Below are 26,812 nucleotides of genomic sequence, written 5' to 3' on the forward strand. Positions count from 1 at the left end.
AGAGCGTACGATAGAACAACAGCTATAGAAGATGTAAAAAGATATAGAAGATACAAGAAATATAGAAAATATGGAAATACGAACATTCAAATAGAAAATACACAGATACACAAATTACGTGTTTAATTTTGATAATTTCGTCGAATCGTTGCACAACTAACGATTTACCATTTTATCCTGCCAGTTCCGTAACGCGAAACCTTCCCCTCGAGATTCATCCATTCCCTGGAAAATTAACTTTCCACTTAAGAAACAGGGCCACGTCTATCCGCGAACGTTCTCAGTTTCCCTTAATTTTCGGTAAACTGATGGCCCGAGGGATTTAACGTGGCGCCGATTCAACATCGTATAACGAACTTTCAATTAGCACGACCATTGCAACCTTGACAATAGGTCAGTGGCTCTGACTTGAACGTGAGTAGCATCGAATCGTCGCTGGATTACGTTCGCTGCAAGTAGAATCGACGCGAATCGAATTGAAAAAAGCAAGAAGAAGGCTTTGAACGCGCTCGACCTATTTTTCTCCACAACGAGATTCCTTTCGCAATCGGAAGATCGATCGCTCGAGAATCATCGCCGAAACGAGCTTCCGACAGGCGAAAGCCGAATGTGGATCCGCGTGATCGCTGGATCTCTGCCGTTGGATCCTCCGCATCAACGTTTCTCAATATTTTAAATCTAGGCGAGGCCAATCTAGTACAGTGGAACTCCGTTCGTCTGAACTTGTCGCAGGGCAAACACTTTATACAGGGTAGTCCGTAAAATCGAGTTCCAATAGTCCAACTAGAATCAAACATACTATAGACACTTATAATTCAAGTTACAGTACCACGCCAAAATAATTTACTCATAATTCTCAATGAGAATTGATTGTAAAAATTCTACCAAATAAAAAGAAAAAGATAAGAAAAATAGTCCAAGTATAATAGAACCAATCGTAGTCGAACTAGTTGGCTAGGTACGAGCAAGCAATTGGTTGGAGACCTGTACACGTGCGAAGATAAATGGAAATTGTGAAAAAATTGTAGAATAACATTTGTCCGTTTAAGCTGTCGTTTTGAGGAAGATGAAGATGACATTAACAAATTTATCTGGCTCAGAGAACAGATATCTTACGAAAGAATGTTACTTTACTTTTGTCGCTTGTCTTCACGCGTAGCTCAACCACCTGTCGATTATTCGCTCTCGTTCAATTCGGAATAAGCCAGGTTTAACGATAGAACTACCACAATAGTCAAATTGACTGGTTTTACAATTTTATTTTAAAATTCCTATTTCATGTGACATTTTCGCAACGATAACTAAAAGAATAATATAATGAATTTTATTTTCTTTTTTACGTATTCAAATTGAAAATAATCTTGTATCAAGGCTACTTATACCAATATCAGTGAAAATGACTGGTACTTGTCGAAGTGTAAAAGGGTCTTGCAATCCGTTTATCGAACTCAATTAACCAGTTTCCTCGTTTTGTACAACTTGCCACACGTTTTTAAAATTTGTACTGCGTATCGTTCGATATGACGATATCAGTTATCAGGAAAATTGCGGGTCGATCGCTAGATCGCTAGATGCTAACGCTAGAAATACCACACCGGCGAAAACGATTGGTTCTACAATTTTATAAATGTGTCAATCCTCGTTTAGGGATTATTTTAGTGATCATCGTTAATAATACCAAAAATGTACTACATAACGTGGAATTTCTTCTGAAAGAAAGTAATAAATCAATAAATTAAAAAATATTCTATCATTACGTACTTTTTACAGACCAATTATTTTGACTGTTTTTGATAAAAATAGCCTCGTGTTAACTATCGATAGTTCCAGCGTTAAGTATACTTGGCAAATTCTCAAACTCGATTATCTTCCCAACGAATTTCATTCCACGTTTACGTCCAATTTTTTCTCCTACAGTCACCCTGTATAATGCAATTGTAGCACCATTTACGGACCACTCTGTATAATTGGAGTTCGTATAATAGGAGCTTTCCAATTTTTCCCATTTATCTATTTATTATATTTCGTACAATTGCAGCTCACGTTCGAATTCAGACAATTCGACCAACAACGAGTTCAATTGATCGGCTATTAACCGAAGTATCTTTCCGATAAATGCAGTTGAAACAACGTAGCTGTGAAGAAAAAAATGTGAACAGGTAACAGGTAGAGTAAGTATGTGAACGAAATTGAATTAAATACATAAAAATGTAAATATTCATTTCAATTATTCAGTAGATAAGCTATGTACGATAAAGATACAGAATATCGATAAAACTTACGCGTGTAACGACACTACTAATTAGATTAAATTTCATCGATAGCTGCTTCTACTATCTGTTCGTTTATTTTTCAGCTCAACTGCGAGTGTTCCATTGGCTTGGTAACTAAGTGATTTTGTCAGTATCATCTAATGACAAAATCCGCAATCACTTAGTTGCCAAATCAATACGCTGTAAAGTACACTACGTTCGAACGAAACGAAACGACGAAAACGGAGGAAATGGAATGACGTTGATGGTGAATGGAGTTCGCTGATATCTTCGTGCCACGATTTCCATAACAGTCTGTGTTGGTGAAAAATGTCGCATCAAAGTGTACCTTATATTCTGTTCACGATTCTCGTCGTAATGTGTATTACGTTTTTTCATGGCCAAGCTATCACCAGATAGCAGATTGATGGAGCTTCTCAGAAATCAGACCGATTCACTCCACCTTTTCTATGTTTCTTGATTTCGTCTGGAAAAACTTACGATTAACGATCTTCCAACGATTTACGATAATATAGAGTATACGGTGGAATAATAAATTACGAAAGAATAACAGCAAAATATGCAATAAAATTGTTTCATTTGAGGTTAGGTTCTCGAGAAAATCGAGTTTGAAAATTTATCAAGCACACTGGAACCTGCGTATTCAAATTCTTATTGGCAACTAAGTGATTGCCACCTAACTGACAAAAAACACCTAACTCACAAGTGTCAAAATATCTGATTATTTACCAATTGCCCGTATTTGTTCTCTGGTGTGTTGATTATAAAAAATGAACAATAGACGAGGAAATATAATAGGTTGGCAACTAAGTAATTGCGGATTTTGTCATTACTACCTAATGTAAAAACCCGCAATCACTTAGTTGCCAAGTCAATATAAAATCATTTTTCTTCCTCTGCATTTCCAAAGCGATTGTTTCGAACGAGATCACGGAAATAAAATGGCGAACCGTGGACGTGTTCGATTAATATTACAACACGGCAGACACTCGAATAAATGCTCGATCGATTTCGCGTGCAAACGTAATTACGTGCGTTCTTTCGGTTTTTAATCGATACGAGGCTGAACCTTGAGTCATGCAGACGCGGCCATAGTCTAAAGGAATATACAGAGGACACCGGATTGCCGTCACGATTCAGTTGTAGGAAGAAAAGAGGAGAGGAAACGCGGATAAAATGCTCCATTTCGCAGGTGGCGCGTTGTTGCGGCTCATTATGGCCGAAGATTGGAAAGTATTGTGCAATGTACAGGCCGTTCAAGTACCGTTCTCTAAGCCGTGGAATTCAGCGACGGACGTGTTCCGTGACATTCGATTAATCGCTTTGATTAACGACCGTTCTGTCAACCTTCCACGCTCCATTATTCGATTCTGTCTCACGATCCGTCGCTCTTCCGTTGATCCACTTATTCCTCGTTCGCCTCTCGTTCCTTCTTTTCCTCTTTTTTTCCTATAAAATCACGTCGCAAACAATCGGTAATCGTCGATAGGAAATCAAGCTTCTGTCATCTCTGTAAAATAATCGTCTTTACCTGTGGCTAGTCTCGTACGAAGGTACGTTGCATACATACAGAGTATCCGACAGTCTCAACATTTGCCATGAAAAATGTTAATTTTTATCCATTGACTGTGTTTCTCTCAATAATCAGAACAAATTTTATTCCGCGTTTCATGCCTTTTTTCGCGTGTAGCGCGACCTCCCATTGCCAATTCATCGTCGATCTATTGGGTTGGCAACTACGTGATTGCGGATTTTGTCACTAGGTGGTATTGACACACCTAACTCACAAGTGTCAAAATATCTGATTATTTTCCACTTCCCCGTACTTGTTCTCTGGTGTGTTGATTATAAAAAATGAAAAATAAAGGAGCAAATATAGTGGGTTGGCAACTATGTAATTACGGATTTTGTCAATACCACTTAATGATAAAATCCGCAATCACTTAGTTGCCAACCTAATAGCTCTCGACTGATCCAACTATTTTAACCCTTTCGCTTCGGCAGTCCAATCCGCCGAAGTACTGTCATTGAACGGAAGCGTGCGCCAGAAATGCGCACAGTGTGCGTGGTTGTTGCATATACGTTTTCCTAAGTCTTAAATAACAATAATTCTTGCAGAACCGTATATGAAGTATCGTTTCACTGTCAATGGATTTAACAGATTTTTTAGCACGAAACAGTACACGATCGTTTGGATGTTTGAAATATATTACTGACTACAGATGGCACTGGTGTGTGTCCGATATATGGGGTACCGAAATCAGAATTCGTCGCGTGATCGCCGCCTATAAGCGGCGTTTGTACCCACAGGTCATCTCGCGGGCGCCGCCTATAAGCGACATTCGAAGCAAGAGGGTTAAGGAAAAGAATATTATTAATCGACGCACGTATGTACGTCTCGTTGGTGATAATACGGTGGAAGTTGTACGCTCGGATAGCGAGAAATGTTCGGTTGTTTTAAGTGCAAACTCCGCGCGATAATATTCGACTTCATAAACTTTATTCTATCGGGACTCGATTTCCTCAGTTTACGTACTAATGCAAGTAGAACAGTGGAGAACTGCAACGACGAATTATCCATTCCTATCTAATCGAGAATTAGTTAGGTACAAGAGTTTTCAAGCTGCAGTCTCTCGAGAATAAAGCGTAGTTTTGTTATTCTCGAAGCTCGTATCGTTTTCAATCAGACAAGCTGCCTGAGATTCGCTCGTACCGTGAATTTAGGCGCACGATGTATATCACGTACTATACGAAGCGTTTCTAGTAACTGGGACAGGTTATGACCCTGTTGCAAGTGAAATTGGGAAAAGATCGTAGAGGAAAATTTTGCAAATCGGCGTTCTGCTGCGTCGATTTTTCTGGACCGTGAAAAATGAAAAGAAAATGAGATTGCCGTGGAAATGATAAGTAGCATTTAAGTTTATTTAAAGATAATGTAAGAGTAGATGTATATAAAATAATCGCAAAGATCCTTGTATCGCGGTTAAACACGAAATATAATGAATATAACAAAATAAAGAGGAAAGGAAAAATTTTCACTGTTTAACAGCCTCTATCGTAGTAATTTTCTCGCAGATGCTCCGGCGAAACTGTATTCTTTTCTCAAATGAAACTTTATAATTATTTATAAAGCAATCGATGCAAGTTTTTATCGTTTACAGAAAGATATTAAGTTACTTGAGCCAAAACGCTAAAACCACTTTAAAAGTTATTTCGATTTCAACAGCGCTAAATCTAGCGCATGGAAGGCAGAAGAATCAGAGGTACAAGTACTGCAGGTTGATTTTCTCCTTCTTTCTCATTTTTTACAAAAGTTTTACAAAAAAGTTTTACAAAATTACAACATCTTTCAAAGTAATTACTTTTTCCAACTATTTACCTTGATACATTTTTATATCACGTTGGAACGGTAAAGTACATCGAATGCTTTACAAGCGAATTATATAGTTTCGTTTAAGTGAAAAAGTGTATCTGCACTCTGCAACTGCAGTGTACTGATGCATCCGCGCGAGTACGGTAATACGATAAATCGCGTTAAACAGTGGGAAGTTTTCCTCTACGATTTTTCTCTAACTTTGCTTCCAACTATATAGCCTGTCCCAGATATTAGAGACACCCCATATAATATAATACAATATATCTTAACTTCTCTTGCAACAGAGTTCTATAGCCTGTCCCAGTTACTAGAGACACCCTGTATAATATAATATATCTATAACATAGTATAATATATATGATATAATATAATATATCTTAACTTCCCTTGCAACAAAGAGCTATAGCCTGTCCCAGTTATTAGAGACACCCTGTATAATATAATATATCTATAACATAGTATAATATACATGATATAATAGAATATATCTACAGTATGATACAATATATCTTAACTTCACTTGTAACAGAGTTTTATAACCTGTACCAGTTACTAGAAACACCCTGTATAATATAATACAATATATCTTAGCTTCACTTGCAACAAAGTCCTATAGCCTGTCCCAGTTATTATAGACACCCTATATAATGTAATATATCTTGTATAATATATCCATACCGTAGTATAATATATATGATATAATATAATACATCTATAGTATAATATATCTTCATTTCATTTGCGACAGAATTCTATATCCTATGCCAGTTACTAGAAACACCCTGTATAATATAATACAATATATCTTAACTTCACTTGCAACAAAGTCCTATAGCCTGTCCCAGTTATTATAGACACCCTATATAATGTAACACCCTGTATAATATAATACAATATATCTTAACTTCACTTGCAACAAAGTCCTATAGCCTGTCCCAGTTATTATAGACACCCTATATAATGTAATATATCTTGTATAATATATCCATACCGTAGTATAATATATATGATATGATATAATACATCTATAGTATAATATATCTTCATTTCATTTGCGACAGAATTCTATATCCTATGCCAGTTACTAGAAACACCCTGTATAATATAATACAATATATCTTAACTTCATTTGCAACAGAGTTTTATAGCCTGTCCCAGTTACTAAAGACACCCTGTATAATATAATACATCTATAGTATCACATAATGTATCTTAAAGCTCGGCGCTAATCTTGTGAAGCAGCCTGTAGGCGTATAGCGTACGGTTGATAAGAATGGAAGCGGAATCGCGATCCATTTGCGTTGTCCTCGGCGTGGCCCAACACTGCGTAGACAATTCCGTAAATAGACGGTGTACAGAGTGTTTCTACCGTATCTGTCGCGGTTCTGTCGTGCTCTGTGAATATGCGTTGATCGATACGCAGCCACAGCACGTGCGCCATGTGCGTCACGTGCGCCTATAACCAGCCTGGCTAATTGAATCTCCAAGAACGCTGAAAGTTGTTGCATACATATAACTCGTCTCTCGTTAATCGCATTACGCCAAGTTTCAAACACTCGCCGACAGGATCATCCCAGCTTTTAGTTTACCCACCAGGGTTTGCTTTAGGCTAGTTAGACACCAAGATACGCGTACGCGATACGAATTCAAGTGGAAAATACAAGAAGATACGTGGCGCGTTATTCGCCTAATACGATAGTCTCCCGTCCGTCGTTTCTTTCTTATTTGATACACATAAAACACTCTGATGAAAAGAAGACTAAAGAGAAAACACCCTACTGACCTCGCTAAAGAAATAAAATAGACGAACTCGAAGATTGTATCTCGCTGGGGGTAGTCATCCACGTGTTAATTTAGCAATCAAGCTTCTAACTCAGCTAATTGTAAAGTACAAACTAAATAATAAAAAAAACAAATTTATATGTCGGAAATGAAAGAACATCGGGACCTATCTTTTGGAATTTTTTAGAAGATCACCAATACTTTAGTCTGGACTTTTTATTATAGCTGTACTTAAATAATAAAACTTAGAAGTAGTTGTTTATGATTTAATCCGATTATGTTTGCCCGAGATTTATAACAGTAGGCTTGGACTCGTTTTTACCTAACACAGGTATACAGTAGTTGTATAGCTCTCGTTAAAAAAATATATTTGTACAGAGAAGAGAATATAAGTGTAGTTCCATTTGGACTGATACGAGTAAATTGACTTCTACTTGTACCGTGGGCAAGTAAGTTCAGTTACACTTGAATTGTGCACAAGTAAGTTGAGTTCGACTTAAACTTTACAAGAAAGCGCATTTCTTATCCCGTTCACCGTGTATTCGTTTGTCGAACCTAAGATCATTGCCATTAGCATCTCGACTATCTAATCGCCACGGTTACTTGTCAAATTCTATAATAATCATATTTGTTCCAGCAAATATCATCTATATCGCATAACAAGAATGGCTAATCCAAATGAAGATTGCAAATGAGAACTCGACGTATATAAAACTGTACCATGCGCGAGTATCTGGACAGTGAAATACGGGTAAATCTCTTCAATCTGCGATTTTCATCTCTGATCTTATCTCTCGTTACGTAGTTAGTAGACACCGATAAAAACGATAGTTGAAAATTAATTGATACAAACAGTTATTTAGCACAATAATAGTTAAAACAATAGTTATATGTATCCAATCAAATAACACGTAAAAGTGTGTGTGCAATTCGATAATACGATCTCACATTCCTTCGTAGATTATGCGATTTCTTCTCAGACGCAGAGAAGGACGCGAGGAAGATCAAGCAACGAAGATTGCTCGTAGCAAGGAGAGATGGTGACAAACGGGCGAGATTAAGTTTTTGGAAGAGGAAAAGTACGAAAACACTGGATTGGAAGTTTCGTAGTTGGCCAGGCGCGGTGACTGGAGAGGCGCGGAACGAAAGCGCCGCTTTAACGGTTCAAAGCCGGCGAGAGAGTGCAGTGAACGAGCACTCGTGCACTCTCGAGCACGAGTACTCGCCGCGTATAGGCGCAGGCCGGCTCGCGCGCGCATCAAAATACGCCGCTTTTTCTCCTTTCGCCGACGTTTAGCCCCTAAAATCGGCCCCTGACGAGCGCAACTACGCGGACGCCCGCGGCTTCGCTGCCAAAAGTCTCTCGTTCGCCACTCTTTACGCTCGACCATCGTTTTCCAACGTGTTTCAAAGTTTCCAGAGTGAGAGAGTTTCGATCGGAGAAGACGAGATACAACGAGCGAAATGACGTACCTCGGATCGTCGAATCAGCTACGTCGGCATCCTCGAGCTGCGACAATTTTCTCTTCGAACCACGTGGTTCGATGGTAAACTGTACTTGAAATTCTTTTTCGGTATTTTATTTCGCTCGTACAGCACGTGAAATCGTTGGCCGGACTCTGCCAGGTCGAGCGATAAGTTCGTTCGCGTTTTCTCGATTAACTGTTAGACAGTGGACTTTCCTGCATTTCTTTCTAAAAGCGAGAAAATGTACAGAATTCGCGTGACGCGTAAGAACGTAAGAAATGTGGGAAAGAAGCATCTGTAACGTTTTAACCAGTTAACTGCGTTCGACGAGTTAGTATACAGTCAAAAGTAAAAAGAAAGTGTATTTCGGTGCGTTTCAAAATAAAAATTACCATTTACCATAAAGAATTGAAATTTTAGTAAGAAGCAATAGAAATTTGGCTATGTATTTTGTATGAGGAAAAATTTGATTATTCTTTGTGGTATATCGGTTATTCCCCGTGCAATGTTTAATTAACAATTTTTACAAACTGAGTCGATTATTTTCACGTTATATCGAGAATGTTGGAATTGTTTGCGTAATCTTGTCTCTCTACAAAATGGATGGATATTTTCACGTGTATGTCGGTGCATTCTCGATAACAATTGAAATATAATATAACACATACAATACGATTAAATTTTTTGGTCGGACGTGTCGGACAAATTACGAGAAACGTGCAATTCCACAAACACGAACTTGGAAAGTTGGTCGATCAACTACGAGTTGCAAATGGAAAACTATGTCGTTGCACAGCAACCGCTGCAAATCCTACGCCTCTCGTGGAGAACATTTGCCCAAATTTATATCGTGAGAAGGAAATTCATTTCGAAAATGTGCCGCCTGTTGGAAAAATGAAATTCTAAGGAGTTCTGTTTCGTACCCTGTTTCGAAGAATTCCACACTGAAAAGACCCACTGAATCTCTTACATCGTTTGTCCATTTTTCTCGTTTATGAATTTTGTAATTTTGCTGCAATTTTGAAATTTTGTGTAACCATAAAAATGTAAGCCATCGCCGTTTCGCTTTAATTTCGTTGCAAAATTTATAACACGAGCATTTCCCCCGTGTTTGACGCGTAAACTCATCATCGCCTGTTTTATTCGCGCAGCCCACGAGAGATTTGCAAAACTAAATTCCGTAGTTAACCAACTGGTTAATAGGAGAAATAACTTTCTACGTAGGTCGCATCACGCCAATTACGAAGTTGCGAAATTGCATAAAAATCCGCGGTCTATTTATTCGTTCGACGTACTTCGTACGAGTGGAAAATCATGGCGTTTCACAATCACCGAAGATTGGAATTTGGTCTCAGGGTCGTAGCCATAGACCCATGATTCATCGCCTATAACGACTTGTTTGAACGTTTTAGCTTCGCTTCTAATCGATTTCAAATTGTCCTGCACGACTTCCATATCTCTTCATCCACGTTCTTTGCTTCTCGGTCATCGTCAGATGTAACTTGCGATATTCCTGATTTTCCACTCGTACAAATTGAGGTATCGTTGTTGGCTAACCATCCGGAGAGTCATACGCTTTGTAGGGTCGCTCATTAAGGTGCTCCATAAATGACGAAGCCATATTTTGTACATCGGCTCTAATTACTGTATAATTGCTAATAACTAATTACTCTACAGCACTCAGTTAGAGAGACAAACATATTTGGATCGTTTATGGGTCGGTTTCTTTGTGCACAGATCTCGTACAAACGATTCTTAAGATATTTTGCGTACGTAACACGCAGATACGATGTCCAAGCTGAGTTACCTGAGACGAGCTACCTTGATGATTCTCTCAATTTTCTAGATAACGAAAAACGTTTAAGGAACGAGCTTTTAGATTTCAGATCAGAGGAGTCAACAGTTTTGTTAATAAAAGGAGAACAGAGTATTTTGTTTCAGAAACGTTAGCATGATTTCTCATGCATTATTATATATATAAAGTCTGTGACTTTCAGTGACCTCGAATGATTATTGGGATTCTCTTGAGAACCGTAGATGTTGGAAAAATACATGGTTCCATTAAAAAAAGAAAAATGTACGTAATCTGCAAATCTTTTAAGTGCGTCCATCTGATAAAAAGTTTGGACCTCCATGTAACGACTCGTTGTCGGAAACAAACAATTTCTGTTTCAAACACTTTTTCTTGTCTCCAAAATTAAAAGAGATATTTCAGTGGCTCATCCTGCATGACTCATCCTCTGTATACGTAATTATACAGGATATATAATACATTTTAATACAACAATACACACGATACGACCTAGGAGTTTACAATGTTACAATAGAATTGCTGATAGTAAGGATTCTTTAACCAATTACCTGGTTGCGACCTCTTTAAAAAGCGTGTACCTACAACGTATCGCAAAAAGTAAGCTACGATGTATACTTGTCAAACACAGAGCATGTGTGTTTGTTATAACACGGAATTAAGTTGTAATGAAATGATCGTTTTCCTTCTTTTTCCTTTTTCTTTACTCACGACGAGTATACTCGACATAACAGAAAACAATGGCATTTCTTCACGACGAGTATACTCGTCAAACACAACAGAGTATGTATGTTTGTTATAACACGGAATTAAGTTGTAATGAAATGATCGTTTTCCTTCTTTTTCATTTTTCTTTACTCACGACGAGTATACTCGACATAACAGAGTATGTGTGTTTGTTGTAACACGGAATTAAGTTGTAATGAAATGACCGTTTTCCTTCTTTTTCCTTTTTCTTTACTCACGACGAGTATACTCGACATAACAGAAAACATTGGCATTTCTTCACGACGAGTATACTCGTCAAACACAACAGAGTATGTGTGTTTGTTGTAACACGGAATTAAGTTGTAATGAAATGACCGTTTTCCTTCTTTTTCCTTTTTCTTTACTCACGACGAGTATACTCGACATAACAGAAAACATTGGCATTTCTTCACGACGAGTATACTCGTCAAACACAACAGAGTATGTGTGTTTGTTATAACACGGAATTAAGTTGTAATGAAATGACCGTTTTCCTTCTTTTTCATTTTTTCTTTACTCACGACGAGTATACTCGACATAACAGAGAACATTGGCATTTATTCACGACGAGTATACTCGTCAAACACAACAGAGTATGTGTGTTTGTTATAACACGGAATTAAGTTGTAATGAAATGACCGTTTTCCTTCTTTTTCATTTTTTCTTTACTCACGACGAGTATACTCGACATAACAGAGAACATTGGCATTTCTTCACGACGAGTATACTCGTCGAAAATAGCTAACTGGTTAACGATATCCACCTTTGCCGTGGATGTAACGTGTCGGGCGTACGTTCGTATGATCTTCTACGTGCCGTGAATCGTCGGGAGAAGCCGAGGACGGGTTTTCCCGCCTCGTACCTCGATTTTCTCTGCCCTCGCCGAGAGGCAATCGCTGCATCCGATAGCAGACACAGTGATTCTCGTCTGGCGCCAAGCGGATCGTGTGCCCACCGGTATACACACCCTTCGTAACAGGAAGAGAACGAGTTTTTACGTTAAATTTTAACGAAATTATCGGCTCGTCCCGCGAGCAACGCCGCGAGCCAGCCATAAAGATAACGAGGTTTCTTATCGTCGCGCTACGTCTCGAGAGCTGCATCGCTTCAGAATTTTCTCTCGCGTCTATATATACGCACATTGTGCGTAAGCACATTCGTTCGCCATTGACACTATTACGATAACACGCGACAAGAATGTAATTGGAAAAACATCTTGTTAACAAGTTCACTACGCGTTCGATTTTCATTTTCTATAATGGTTTACTTTAACTGTCTCGCATTAGCTTGTACTTAAGGCATAGCCTTGTTAGACTGTACGTTCAGCTACATCGTTGAAACGCAATAGTTTCGAAGAACCGACACAATCATAGACATTATGCTTCTCTAATTTCCTTGGAATTTACAATTCTTTATCGCTATCTTCTTACGACTGATAAATTTAGGAAAACAGGTATTTTTCATTCTAATTTTAACGCCTTTCACTATTTTTATTTTATTCTACCAATGTGACGCGACGAAACGGAGAGATAAATAATTAATTTCGAAAATTGATAAAACAATCCCGCATTCTTCGCGAAGAATAAAAAACAGAGATAAATATAAAGTCTATATGTTTCGGTAAGATTGTTCTATAAACGAACGAATAATAGAATCTTCTTTCGAAAGCGTGTCAAATTGACACAAGTGGCGGTTGAGGGTTCGGAAATTCAATGCTAATTACAGTAGCTACAACAAATATTTGTACACCATTCTACGATATTTACTTCGACGTTTACGTACTAATTAATCAAGTGCAAATATTACATTGACTTTTATATCGTTACACGGTGCCTCTCCTACGACTACGAAACTTTGTTCTTATGAGAATAAATTATGCAACCTGATGAAAAGGCTGGTTCGTTACAGGCTAGCAGTATGTACAAAAACTTTTCGTAGCTGTACGTGTAGCTTTACGTTTCTCGATAATGTGAAATCAAACGCTTTATAAAAAATGAAGTGGGTCAATTTGGCTTCTCAGAGCATCGTATTCGTATAAACGGGAAAATCTATAGAACTATCGTTATAAAAAGTATTTCAAGAACGTACTTGTACATATGACAAAAAAAGAAAAAAAGAAAGGAGCACCGTTACATAAAGAGACGAGCGAATTGTGGGAGCGAGTGGGTGGTGAAAACGCGTTTCGTACGTTTCAAGGGGAAGCTCTTTTTATCGGCCAGCACAACTGCATATCGCGACCAGTAAAGGTCAACGAGTGCAAGGAATTAATCGAGCTTTCCAGAGCTGTGCAGGTCGGCCGAGTAATCCCACGCGGGCCGACGACAACGATGATTTAAAAACGAATATCCTGGATCGGTATTTGGCGAGTAAATGCGGATCTTCGCGCGGCGATGAACACAGACGAATAAAAGGCGTGGAATGACGCGCATAATACGCCTGAGAACAATAGTCGCCCATTTCTCCTCCTTTCTTTCTTTCCTCCATTTTAGCGTCTTTGCTTCTTCTTCGTTTTTAGCGTAGGATTATACGTCTTTGTTCTTCGGTAATTTCGTGGAAAAATGGTGTTGCGAAATTTCGACACGCAGTGACACACACAGTCACTGTGGTCAGGATGATACGACTTAGCATAAAAATAACTCTGCTTTGTTCGATTTTTTTCACTCAACTCTTGATTGTTCGCTATGGGATCCTGAAGTGTCTCGGACGTTACAGACATTGTCGTAATTTCGATCTAAAATGATAATAAACGAATGAAATAATAATCAAATTTCTTAGTACGATCTTTAATTCTGCTCAGACTCTGTGTCTTATAAATTGAGACTTTTCATTGACGCAACACGTAGAATCCTCAGAGTACCTCTTCAACGTTGATTTCATTTTCCTTCGTCTTTCGTGTTTCATAGCTGAGTCGATGCACAAAACGTGTTCTTCTGTTACCACTTGTATTACGTTGGCTTGATAGAAACACGTCGATGTAGATATTATCGGTTACGAAGATATAAAGCTTCAGGAAATGGATGGTAGAATAGGAACAAACTGGAAATTGAACAATTGCAGATGAGTATCGAATACCATGCGAGCCACGAAAGCCTGGACAAAGAAGGAATTATATGCTTTGCTTAATCAACTTACTTTGCAGATTAAAATTGGACACCCTGTGTGTGTGCTGTCGAAACACTCCACAAGTTGAGATAAATTTCAGCAGCTTTTTTGTATTGAACGCGAAGAACTGAGATTTCATAAATGTCATCTCGATGCTGCTCGAGCAAAATGAAGTTGTAATTAAAAGACGGTGAGTATAAAAGTTGCTGACTAAATTTAAATTACAAAATAAATCCAGGAAATAGAAGCCAACCCCAGTGATCATTTTGTCTCTCCTCTTTCATATTCTTTCATTCTCTTTCGTTCTCTGTGTGGCTGGTATTTTGAAAGCGAGATACGTGGTCGGAACAGGAAACGCCATGGGAGAGTGAGCAATCGGTATTCCATGGCTGTGTCACGGAGAGCCTCCACGAGAACCGGACCTAGACTCACTCTGCACTCGTCCCTTCTAGCTTTTGATTTTTCCTTCGATACGACTCTTTTCCTACGCCTATTTTATGCAACACGACTAATGACCACGTACACTGCGGATGATTATGCAATTTCGCGCGTTCATCAAAGTAACTGACTCGTAAGAGTCAAAGGAACAGCGAAATAATACGTTCGTTAACGCGTACAAGCTGACAGATTTTCTACCATTTTCTACGATTTTTCAGTCGCTTTTAGTTGAAAAATGTGTAGAACGCTGTACACGCTTTTACTTGAAGAATGTGCAGAAACGAGAAATGAAAACGTTGTATCAACATAATTTCATTCTTCGAGGAAGAAATGCAACACGAATAAAAACTCCGCCCACGAGTTATTAATACAACGAACGCGTTATTTCGCATATTCTCTACGTTTTCGCGGATCACGCTTGTGCTTCTATATGTCGCATAAATGCACAAACGTTCGCGATCAATCGAACGACTAATTTCCTCAACTCCGATCGACGAGCTTCGTCCCTTGACACTAGAACTACCGATAGTTAACACGAAGCTATTTCTACCAAAGCCAGTGAAAATGACTGGTCTTTAGAAAATACGTAATAATAGAACATTTTTATATTTATTGATTTGTTACTTTCTTTCAGAAGGAATTCCACGTTATGTAGTACATTTCTAGTATTGTTAACGATGATCCCTAAAATGATGCCTAAACGAGGGTTGGCACATTTATAAAATTGTAGAACCAGTCGTTTTCACCGCTGTGGTATTTCTAGCGTTAGCATCTAGCGATCTAGCGATCGATCCGCAAGTTTCCTGATAACTGATATATCGTCATATCGAACGATACGCAGTACAAATTTGAAAAACGTGTGGCAAGTTGTACAAAACGAGGAAACTGGTTAATTGAGTTCGATAAACGGATCGCAGGACCCTTTTACACTTCGACAAGTACCAGTCATTTTCACTGATATTGGTATAAGCAGCCTTGATACAAGATTATTTTCAATTTGAATACGTAAAAAAGAAAATAAAATTCATTATATTATTCTTTTAGTTATCGTTGCGAAAATGTCACATGAAATAGGAATTTTAAAATAAAATTGTAAAACCAGTCAATTTGACTATTGTGGTAGTTGTATCGTTAAACCTGGCTTATTCCGAATTGAACGAGAGCGAATAATCGACAGGTGGTTGAGCTACGCGTGAAGACAAGCGACAAAAGTAAAGTAACATTCTTTCGTAAGATATCTGTTCTCTGAGCCAGATAAATTTGTTAATGTCATTTTCATCTTCCTCAAAACGACAGCTTAAACGGACATTTTCACTGGCATTGGTATAAGCAGCCTTGATACAAAATTATTTTCAGTTTGAATACATAAAAAGCAAAATAAAATTCATTATTCTTTTAGTTATCGTTGCGAAACGTTATTTATCGTTAGTTATCGTTAGTTAGTTATTACATCATTGTGGAAAAAGATATAACACGAAGTAGGAATTTTAAAATAAAATTGTAGAACCAGTCGATTTGATTGATGTGGTAGTTCTAGTGTTGAAGCAAGAACTTTCAACGAAATTCTTCTTCCAATTCACTTTGCCGATTTTAATGAATTTAAATGAGATTCTCGCTGATCTCTGGCAATCTCGGATATTCAGGGAAACGAAGGAAATCCATTTCGCAGAAGAATATTGATAAGCAGAGAAGAGAATAGCGATAAAAGTAACAGACGATCCTCTTAAGGCGACTGGAGAATTTACGTCAAATGCAAATCCGGCGAGGACTGGAGACGTGAAAAAATGTTGTACGAGGTGGGACGTGGACGTCGCTGTGTCGGACGTGGCACGATATCGATTTCGTGATCGCAAAACGATATCCGTGGCTCGGTTAACGGATACCAGACCGCGGATCGAAGACTCGGTCACGGGGTACTTGTCATCGAGAAAGTCTTTCTTCCTCTTCCTCTGGTATAAACGAGATTAGCACAGAATGAAAGCAGCATCCATGTGTTTTTCGCGTTGCCATCACGGTGAAAGACGTTGTTGCGTGTCGAAAGTTCTTCTAACGATGCTTTCCGATCGAATTAAACTCGAGCAAATGGAAGAGACAGGAGGAGGGGAATGACAGAGTCAACTCTTTCGAGGATTTTTCTTCTCACGGCGAAGACAATGGTACGGTTGATATTTGGATATCTGGAACGAAGAGTGTATGAAATAATATTCCTCTTTAAGGAGAAACTATAAGCTATGATTGGAATACAGAGGATAAATAGAAGAAGAGAAGATACGGAGATGAAAGAAGAGATAGGGAGAGTGTAAGAGAAAAGATACTCCCTTTAAAGGAGAAAATGCAGTTGATATTTGAATATAAATGATATTTAAGTACTTGAGACGAAGAATATACGGAAAAATATTCCTCCTCCTTCCAGGCTTCTTACAGTTACCTTAGATTTAGATTCTTAGATCTCTTCCTTAGTTTCTTCGTTTATCCCTCACATTCGAGTATCAATTATATCTTCTATGTTTAATATTTGAATGTAAGACACTTGAACATAAAAAGCATCGACGAAAAAATATAATTTATATTTCATTATAAGCGATATCGAGGTACTTGAAAAGGATAATCTACGGAAAAGTATTCCTTTCCAAGGAGCAAGTATATTTCATATTTAAATATAATTGATATTTTGGTATTCCGAGCGAAGAATCTACGAAAAATATTCCACTAAAGAATATAAGAGTATATATAGAGAAAATATTCCTTCTAGGAAAGACTTCTTTTTGTTTAGGCACGATTATATATGAATACCAAAATTCCCTCGTGTCTCTCAATTTTTTCCAATTATCCAAAATGGATAAAGAAGATCTCGAGAATTTCGAGCGATTCCATTTCGATGATCGGAGACAGTACATTACATTAATTATTAGGTAAATTCTTACGGATATCTTGGTCTTCGGATGCTTCATTTTTTTTATTCCAATTAAACATATACCTACATTTTTTACGAATACGTATATGCATTTTGGTCTTCAGATGTTTCGATCGTCGTTGCAATTAACTATTATATTAGGTTAGCAACTAAATGATTGCAGGTTTTGTCAATACCATCTATTGACAAAGTTCGCAATCACTTAGTTGCCAACCTAATATTTAGATTCTTATGGGTATACGCATGGCGATACTCGAGCAAGCGGCAGCTTATAACGAACAATGTAACAAGATACGAACAATCGTCCGAACGCTGTAGCAACACAATGGAACAGCTTAGAGAATTGTAACAGTTCACGGAGGGAAGTTCTGCTCGCGAATGAAAATTATTATTTTTCGTGCTAGTGGTCTTGCTCGCAAGGTCGAAAGGAAGAGGAAGATCGCGTTCTCCTCGAAGCAAATTACCTTCCAGTTATTCATAGACTTTATACGATACAGGTACAGGTGCGAATGAATGCGCCCATTGACATCACGGGCCACTTTTACACGAGAATACAGCGTGAATGGCTGGAAACCAGTGATTTCGTCTCTCTGGCTGAACGTGTCGACACGAGCCATCGGTTTTAAAGGTCGTCCCCGAGGACTGAGCTACTGGATCACAATTTTTTCTCTCCTCTCCCCTAGTCCGTGTTATATAAGCCCGATTTTCGATATAGATCACGCCATTTAACCTGCTCCTGTTCCAGTTCTTCTGTCGCGGACGGAAACTGGCTCGCTCGCTCGTTTTCTCGGCTAAAACCCTTTGAAAGCCCTACAGATGGCGGCCCTTGTTTCCGCGCGACGAATTTCCTGTTTCGAAATCTCTCATTTATCAACCGGACGGATGTTGACGTCTCGCCGATCGAATACGGCCCACCTTTTTCCTCGTTTGTTCGCAATAACCGACAGAGCCACTCGATTTTTTCATTATCGCTTTAAGCTTCGAGCTTCTGCTGCCCTCCTTGGATCAGACGACGTATCATAGCATCTCTTGCTATTATTCGACTTTTGAGTTGCCCGTGCGTTTTACCTTTTGAGTGGAACGAACGTTTTACGGACTGTTACGGATCGACGATTGAACACCTTACATCGGATAGCACATAATGGGACCCGCTGACGCAATTACGAAGCGACGTAATCCAACGTTTTTGGTATTTTTCAAATTTCAAGTTTCTTGCGTCTTCTTTTCTTTCTTTCTTTGCCGTTTCGAGCAAACTTACGTTACACAGTGGTTGATAAGGGATAACAACTAGGCAGATTAAATCGAATTGCGCGAGATGGAGACTGTCATGTAATTTCGTTATTCATGAGTCGAAAAGAAAGAATAAATTACAAACCAGTCGATAATGGAAAAGAAAACAGCGCCGTGCTACACCTTCCTAGCATTTTTGTCCACCTTTCAAGATATAGCGAAACGTGACAAATTGCTCGTGTTTCTGTATCTCGCAGATTTATTAGTTTCGTTTCAGCCTGGCGGATTTGAAACAAATTCGACGAATTTTTAACTTAGAAATTTATAAAAATTGATTTATTAATTTTTGAACATTGCGCGAATTGCAATTATTACCACAAATATCCGCGGTTATCGTCAACGACAGTGTCCCGAGATTCCGTTTGCGTTCTTACTTCTTGTCTCTTCGGTTTCCTCTTTATCGCGGCTATCTGGCTGTTATCGACTGTAAATAAACGCGTGAATGGAAACGATGAAAATTCGTGAATTAAGGAATCGTTCGTTATCTCGACCGTTATCTCGACCTCCTAATGGGAACTGTACTTGTGACATCATACTTTGCCGAGTACAACATGGTCATAAGCAAAGAGCGGGGCGAACAGTTTCTTCGTGTTTGCGATGATGTGCCATTCGTTTCTACCGTTCGGTCGCAAGAAGACAACGACAGGAAGAAAAGGCGAGGGAAGAGACGACGTAGGGAAGAGAAAAGGAACGAAGAAGGGAGGAATCCAAAGCCAACGAAGCAGCGTTTCCCAACGTTGAGCTTCTCAGTCGCCACTTAGTAAACTTCTCGAAGAAAAACTCGACCTACCGTTTGAAATATTATCAACCATCGTACGATAAAACGGTATACGAACGTCGAAACGTTAAACAGAAATTAGATAGAAAAAATGGAAAAAATTCGACGACTATTCAAATCTAAACAAATCTAAACGTTCTACGAGACGACGCTACTTCTTCACCAAACTCGTTCAAACTTCTTCGAAACAATACCTTCAGCGCAAAAATCTCATTTTACTCAACTTATTTTTGCACGTAGAATAACCTTCTGCCAGTTGTCCATTCCAGTCCAATCGAGTATTGGTGGAACGAGCAGACGTGTAATCGACAACTTCTCAACGTCGATTTTCACCGAGCCAAGTCTCCAACGTGGTTTTGTTACACTCGAGTCACAGAATCTGCCTGACCTCCGTCCGTGCAACGAATTACGGCTCGCCCTTGTATTTGCAAAAGATAACGCAGGATTACGTCTCGAAAATGACAAAGATTCCATGGCGCTACGTGGACAGGTTGGGCAACGCTGGGATAGAACGGGGCGCTTGCATCGCGAGGTCTGGAAAACGCATTGTTTAGGCTGCACTTACACCAACCTAGCGGTGGGTGTGTCACGAGCGTGAAATACCGGCGAAGTGACTACGAGAAGAGAAAGAGAGAAAGAGAGAGGGAAAGAGAGAGGGAAAGAGAGATAGGAATCCACTTGGCCGATGCTCGAGCCACGTCGGAGATTACAGTGGACCTCGTCTATTCCGCTCAACGTGTGCTGCCTAGCCTCTACTCGGCTCCATTGGCCCCGCTTTCTACAAATTAATTACCTCCGTGCTCTACGGACCACAAAGTCGCAGAGATACGCGTTCAATTAAAAGTTGCGAGCTCGTTTTCGAAAAAGCAACCCAGAAACGGACGTGCCACCTAAGTACAAACTCCCTGCAGCCATCTCTCTCTTTAATCGGCGGAAATCGATTCTAAATTCGGTGGAGGCAACTGTTCCACAGTGAAATTGCAGGTTAAACCATTTAGGATCTGAATTGTCTTGATATTTCGATTTAGTAATGTGCCTTTCTTTTTTTTTTTTTTTTTTTTTTTTTTGTCAATTTATATCATTGAATTCTATTGAACAGGCACTGCAAAAGGTGAAATTTCGAGAACGAAAGGATCGATATCATTTTCGTGCTCTGTACCATTTACCTGCTCTTTCATCTAGATCTTAGGATTTTTATGAAATTCGGAGAAAGTTAAGCGCTTTGTATAGATACGACGAACTATCTTCTTGAAATTGTAGAAATTCTTCTTGTATCTCTGATCTATGCAAGAAACTTGTACAACGTACTTACCATTATAATAAATTCTTTGCATTGCAATTACCAAGAGGGATATCAAGAATTTGCACGGTATCTCTTCTTTTTTTTTTTTCTTTTTTTTTTACTATCTCTTCTCTCATCTAAATCTTACGGTTTTATGAAATTCGGAGAAAGTTAAGTGCATTGTATAGATACGATGAACTAGCTTTTTGGAATCATAGAAATTCCTCTTGTATCTCTGATTTATGTAAACAGCTTCTATAACGTACTTATTACTCTGATATATTCTTTACATTACAATTACGAGAAGAGATTTCAAGAATTTGATCAGCATTCTGTTCTTGTTACTATCTCTTCTTTCATCTGGATCGTATGAAATTTAAGGAAAGTCAAATACTCTGCACCAACGGACAAACTACATTTTTCTTTTACATTATAAAAATTGTTCTCGCGCCACTGACTGTCACGACCAGAGCAAAATATATAAAATTCGCGCGATGCTCAACGTGTGTCAATGGATTGAACTGAATATTCATTCGTTCAACTATATAAGAACGTAGCGGGTTCTTTGATCTTTCAGAGCTTCGTAAAGTCAACGCCAGTGAAATGGGCGTCGATGTTGCATTATACGTTATTCCGCTAGCACTATTAACTTTTACTGCATTATAATTGCAGAGTCGCTGAATGATTTGCACGGGTCAGAAAATGAATTCGTGTCTCCCTGAGAGCATTCGCCTCTACTTGTGATTCCACGCTTTCAAGATTCCATTAAAGCGAGCAGGATCACGGTAGAACGGCTCTACATTCTGCCTCATGCAACTGGCGTCTGGTTTCTTCCGATAACGGAGATTCCTGGTGCTACGTTGCTCACGAACACGTTCATCGCGACATCTAACAGTCACCTGGTGAATAACCGTGTGCTGGCAGGGTAACAGCTGCGTAGGTGCATTCGATTTCATGCGACTTGCAGGGAACTGCGAGAGACACTTTCGCTAGAATATCATTTTATGCGATAAAACTTTGACGTATGTACACTGGCTCGCGAAGTATATATATATATAATATATTGTATTTACATGTTCAACATATGTACAATTATATTATTATATATAATTCTATACGAGTATTCGTTGTATTATATTATACAGATACGATCGTTGTTATCAAATAAATAATTCAATGTAGTAATTCCATATAGTTATATCTATATATACACATCAAATACTTCAATTTCTACAAACTTCGTAACATTGTTTTTGCTCCAAAATTGAAGTACGATGATTTTGTGATAATTTGTTTCACTTCTTACCGTATACGATAAGAGAAATATATACTAAAGATGTATTAACGATTTTATTAAAGAGCGGATGCAGTTTAAAGTGTACGTTATAGATCAGATATCAAAGTGATATTAAAAATAGGACTGAGACTTTTGAACGGTATTGTATACGCCCACCAACGATTATTTCTTGCTGGCGCGAAACGTTCGCGGAAACTAAGGTGACCTATAAAATTAAAGGGCACCGAGAAACTCTGCACCAAATTCAATGGAGTCCGCTGACTGCAAATGTGTACGTATGTACTTGTTGTTGGCAGAATACGAACGGCATATTTAAGTACGTATCACGTTGTTAGATAGACATGAATCGCTATTGTAGTAACTGTGAATCGTGCATCTTCATAAACTTAGTCGAGCTCGTAGTTGCCTCATCCACCATTATACGACGTACATATATTTTTGACCTGCATAAGAGCGATAGTCCATGAACAGTACAAAACAATTATATCAACAATTATAAAAATTGACTATAGATTGGTCAGGCGACCAGATATTTCTGTAACGAACTGTACATATTCGGTTTTCAATATTCTGATTAATTTATTATTTGTCGGAATTCGAGTGTACCAGAGCCTACGACGTTACATCAACGCTTGTTGTTGCAGCTAATCGTTAGCATAGCAGAGATTACCGACTTCTGTGTAAATGTTACCCTGTTCAAATAATTGTGTATCGTAGAATATACAATTATAGCTACATCAACGAATACGCCATCTAGGAGCGCAAGGCTGATACGAAGACATTTTAGAAGAAGACTGGTGCGATATCTCTGGGTCACTGATTTCGGTTTTGCACACTGACAGATCCCTTCGTCGTGCTTCTACACACACCTTGTTAATAGCATCAGATGCTCTTAATGTTTTAACATTTTGTTCGAATTTTAAATTGAAAGAGGACGATTATTCATAGAAACTGATCTCTCTTTTGATAATTCGTAGAAAAATATAATATCCTTTAGAGTGTCATTTCTTCTACATGTTTCATTTTACACGTATACGGTGTCGCTTTGTAAGTACGCTACGCTTCTGGTGTTTCCAGGGTTTGAGATATTTACTGTTGGAATACGGATGTTCATGCGAATTTACACGGGTATAATTAATTACATTATGGATATAATTAAAAAAAACGGAATCATACATACACAGAGATTCATTTCCAATTAAAATACATATTCAGATAGCTACTCTTATCTTTAGTCTCTTATCTTTTATCTTATAAATGGAACCGTTTTTATATTCTACAATTAATGACTCTTACCAACATGATAGAAGATCTTTAATGTAAAAGTTACTAATACTCACATATGCAAACAATTACCAATTGTAAGTAATTTTTTAAGTAAGTATTATACTCTCAGCATCTTATATACATATATATTTCTGTATATTATGCATATTCTGTATTCTGTACAGTTTACAATTTTTCATAAAAGCACAAACATCCGCAGTCCATTCGTTATTAACGATGCATCGGTTAATTACGCAGGAACGACTTATTAAAAATGAGTCAGCGTTTAAACATCTTGCTCGATGCGATGTTTCGCTAACCAGCTGTGTAACAACGTACGACAGGCGTGAATATCTTTGACGTTACACGATCGTTCAGGCTACGGATTCGATATAAACGAAAATATATGGACTAGGGGGATGGCACACAGAGGATATATTTAAAAAGAAGCAAAACCATGCACGGATCGATGCTCAATTTTAGTACTCGCCTGTAAATGGGCTTCTGATCGTCACGTTCATCCGGTGTATTGAGGAAATTGGCGTCGTTCACCGCCGAAGACGTGGATCCCCTCGGCGACCTTGGGCCGCCCTCCAGCTCCCCGATCAGGACTTCTGTCTGACCATTTTGGAAAGGACTGCTGGCACGTCGTTCACCGACTCTTCCGCCTTGCACCGGTGTCTGAAAATATGAATCATCGTCTCACCATGTCGAAATAACTCGTCGATGTGTTTAAACATTTATTACGCGAAGCTTCTATGTCCACGTTGTACGCGTTATATGGAAAACTTGGGAACATTACGAGAAACTCTATCGTATTACTTTTTACATTCGTATCGTACGTTTCATATAAAATGAATTTTGGTACATAAGTGAGCAACTGTACCGTATTACATTGTATGCGTTATATGGAAGATTTTTAAACATTTTATTGGTAGCTCGACCGTGTTACCTTGTAATTTTATATTTAACAATTTCGTTCGATCCAATACGCGTCACCATGCGCATTTCCCAAATTTTCGATACACGTTTTGTCGTAATTAGCTCGTCACCAGCGACTCAAATTATAATTACGTTTATCGTACACAAATTCCTGATATATTCCCTATAAAAGGAAATAGTTAGAATAATTTCAATAATTTATATATAATTCATATAATTTCATATAATAATATATAATTTGAATAAGAATGGAGAGCAGGAAAGCTTGCGTTCCATAGCAAAGAAACAAGGATATTTTGGTTAATTTTCACGGAATTCTTCAACAACGTTGCCCACGATTAATTATGCAGAAACGAATGGCGGATGGTGAATTACAATTCCGGGAAATGTTTACCTCACACTTAACCAATCGCACGGACGTCGTGTTTACATAAGCATCATGAAGGAGAAATCATTTTTACCCGCGAGTTATAAAAATAGAAGCTAACTACCAGTTACTTTCAAGAATATTAAAAACATCGATCCTGTCGCAGCTGTTCTCCGTCACTTGCTATTTCCTGATAATCGCGACGATATTTCCTTCAATTTTCATTTTGCTCTACTCGCTAAAACTTTAATTTCTGTAAATGCGTGAGATTGCATCTATGTGATCCTAATACAAAATTTCTATTTCAAAAAGAAACGCGTATCTTCCACTCGCTGGGACTTTGATTTCTTCCCAGCAAAAGCATCTACAAGCAGATCTGCATCTAGTAATCCTGTCTCAACTCTACCTAGAAAATTTCTCTTCAAAAACATTTTTGTTTCTACTTCTAGAAGAGACTGAAAAGAAAGTTGCAGTCGCCAAAAGTTTGGTTTCTCCCAAATAGAAATATGTCTTGCACTAGCTGAAAGTTTGATTTCTTCCCAGCAAGAGCATCTACAAGCAGATCTGCATCTAGTAATCCTGGCTCAACTCTACCTAGAAAATTTCTCTTCAAAAACATTTTTGTTTCTACTTCTAGAAGAGACTGAAAAGGAAGTTGCCGTTGCCAAAAATTTGGTTTCTCCCAAATAGAAATATGTCTTGCACTAGCTGAAAGTTTGATTTCTTCCCAGCAAGAGCATCTACAAGCAGATCTGCATCTAGTAATCCTGGCTCAACTCTACCTAGAAAATTTCTCTTCAAAAACATTTTTGTTTCTACTTCTAGAAGAGACTGAAAAGGAAGTTGCCGTTGCCAAAAATTTGGTTTCTCCCAAATAGAAATATGTCTTGCACTAGCTGAAAGTTTGATTTCTTCCCAGCAAGAGCATCTACAAGCAGATCTGCATCTAGTAATCCTGGATCAACTCTACCTAGAAAATTTCTCTTCTAAAACATTTTTGTTTCTACTTCTAGAAGAGACTGAGAAGGAAGTTGCAGTCGCCAAAAGTTTGGTTTCTCCCAGATAGGAATATATTTTCCACTAGCTGGAAGTTTGATTTCTTCCCAGCAAGAGCATCTACAAGCAGATTTGCATCTAGTAATCCTGGATCAACTCTACCTAGAAAATTTCTCTTCAAAAACATTTTTGTTTCTACTTCTAGAAGAGACTGAGAAGGAAGTTGCAGTTGCCAAAAGTTTGGTTTCTCCCAAATAAGACAAACCGTGTTTAATAACTCATCCATTCTAACTGTATCTAAAAACTTGCTATTCTAAAAGATTTCTATTTTTCTATATCCAGTAGAAATTGGAAAGAAGAACGTATCTTGTTCCACTCGTTAAAAGTTTGTTTTCTTCCAAATAAGAGTTAAATATCCACGAATCCACCTGTAGATATCCGTGTACATCTGTAGATCCCTTTAACAAGTTTACTTTGACTCTACGCAAAAAAACTTCCGATTACAAAAACTTTCCCTTTCCACTTATAAAAAAGGATCGGCCGAAGAAACCTTTTCTCGCCACAAAGTTTGATTTCTTCCGAATAACAGCGAACGTCTACAAGTAGAATTACGTTTAGTAAACCCTAGCTTAACTCCGTCTAGAAAATTCCTATCCTAAAGCATTTCTATCTTTTCGTTTGCCAC

At 38.3% G+C, this 26,812-nt stretch overlaps 1 protein-coding gene across 6 annotated transcripts in view; it reads right to left on the reverse strand.

Moving 5' to 3' along the window:
- LOC138178229 (uncharacterized) overlaps window positions 1-26,812 on the reverse strand; it is a 134,964-nt gene that overhangs the window by 68,852 nt on the left and 39,300 nt on the right. For all 6 annotated transcript variants that reach the window (XM_069109865.1, XM_069109864.1, XM_069109862.1 and 3 more), the window contains one exon: window positions 24,313-24,503. In XM_069109865.1, the coding sequence (XP_068965966.1) occupies window positions 24,313-24,503 (191 nt within the window). The remainder of the gene's footprint in view (window positions 1-24,312; window positions 24,504-26,812) is intronic.

Source organism: Bombus flavifrons, chromosome 3 (genome assembly GCF_040668555.2).
Source record: "Bombus flavifrons isolate JBK064 chromosome 3, iyBomFlav1_principal, whole genome shotgun sequence".
In the NCBI taxonomy this organism is placed as follows: Eukaryota; Metazoa; Arthropoda; class Insecta; order Hymenoptera; family Apidae; genus Bombus; species Bombus flavifrons.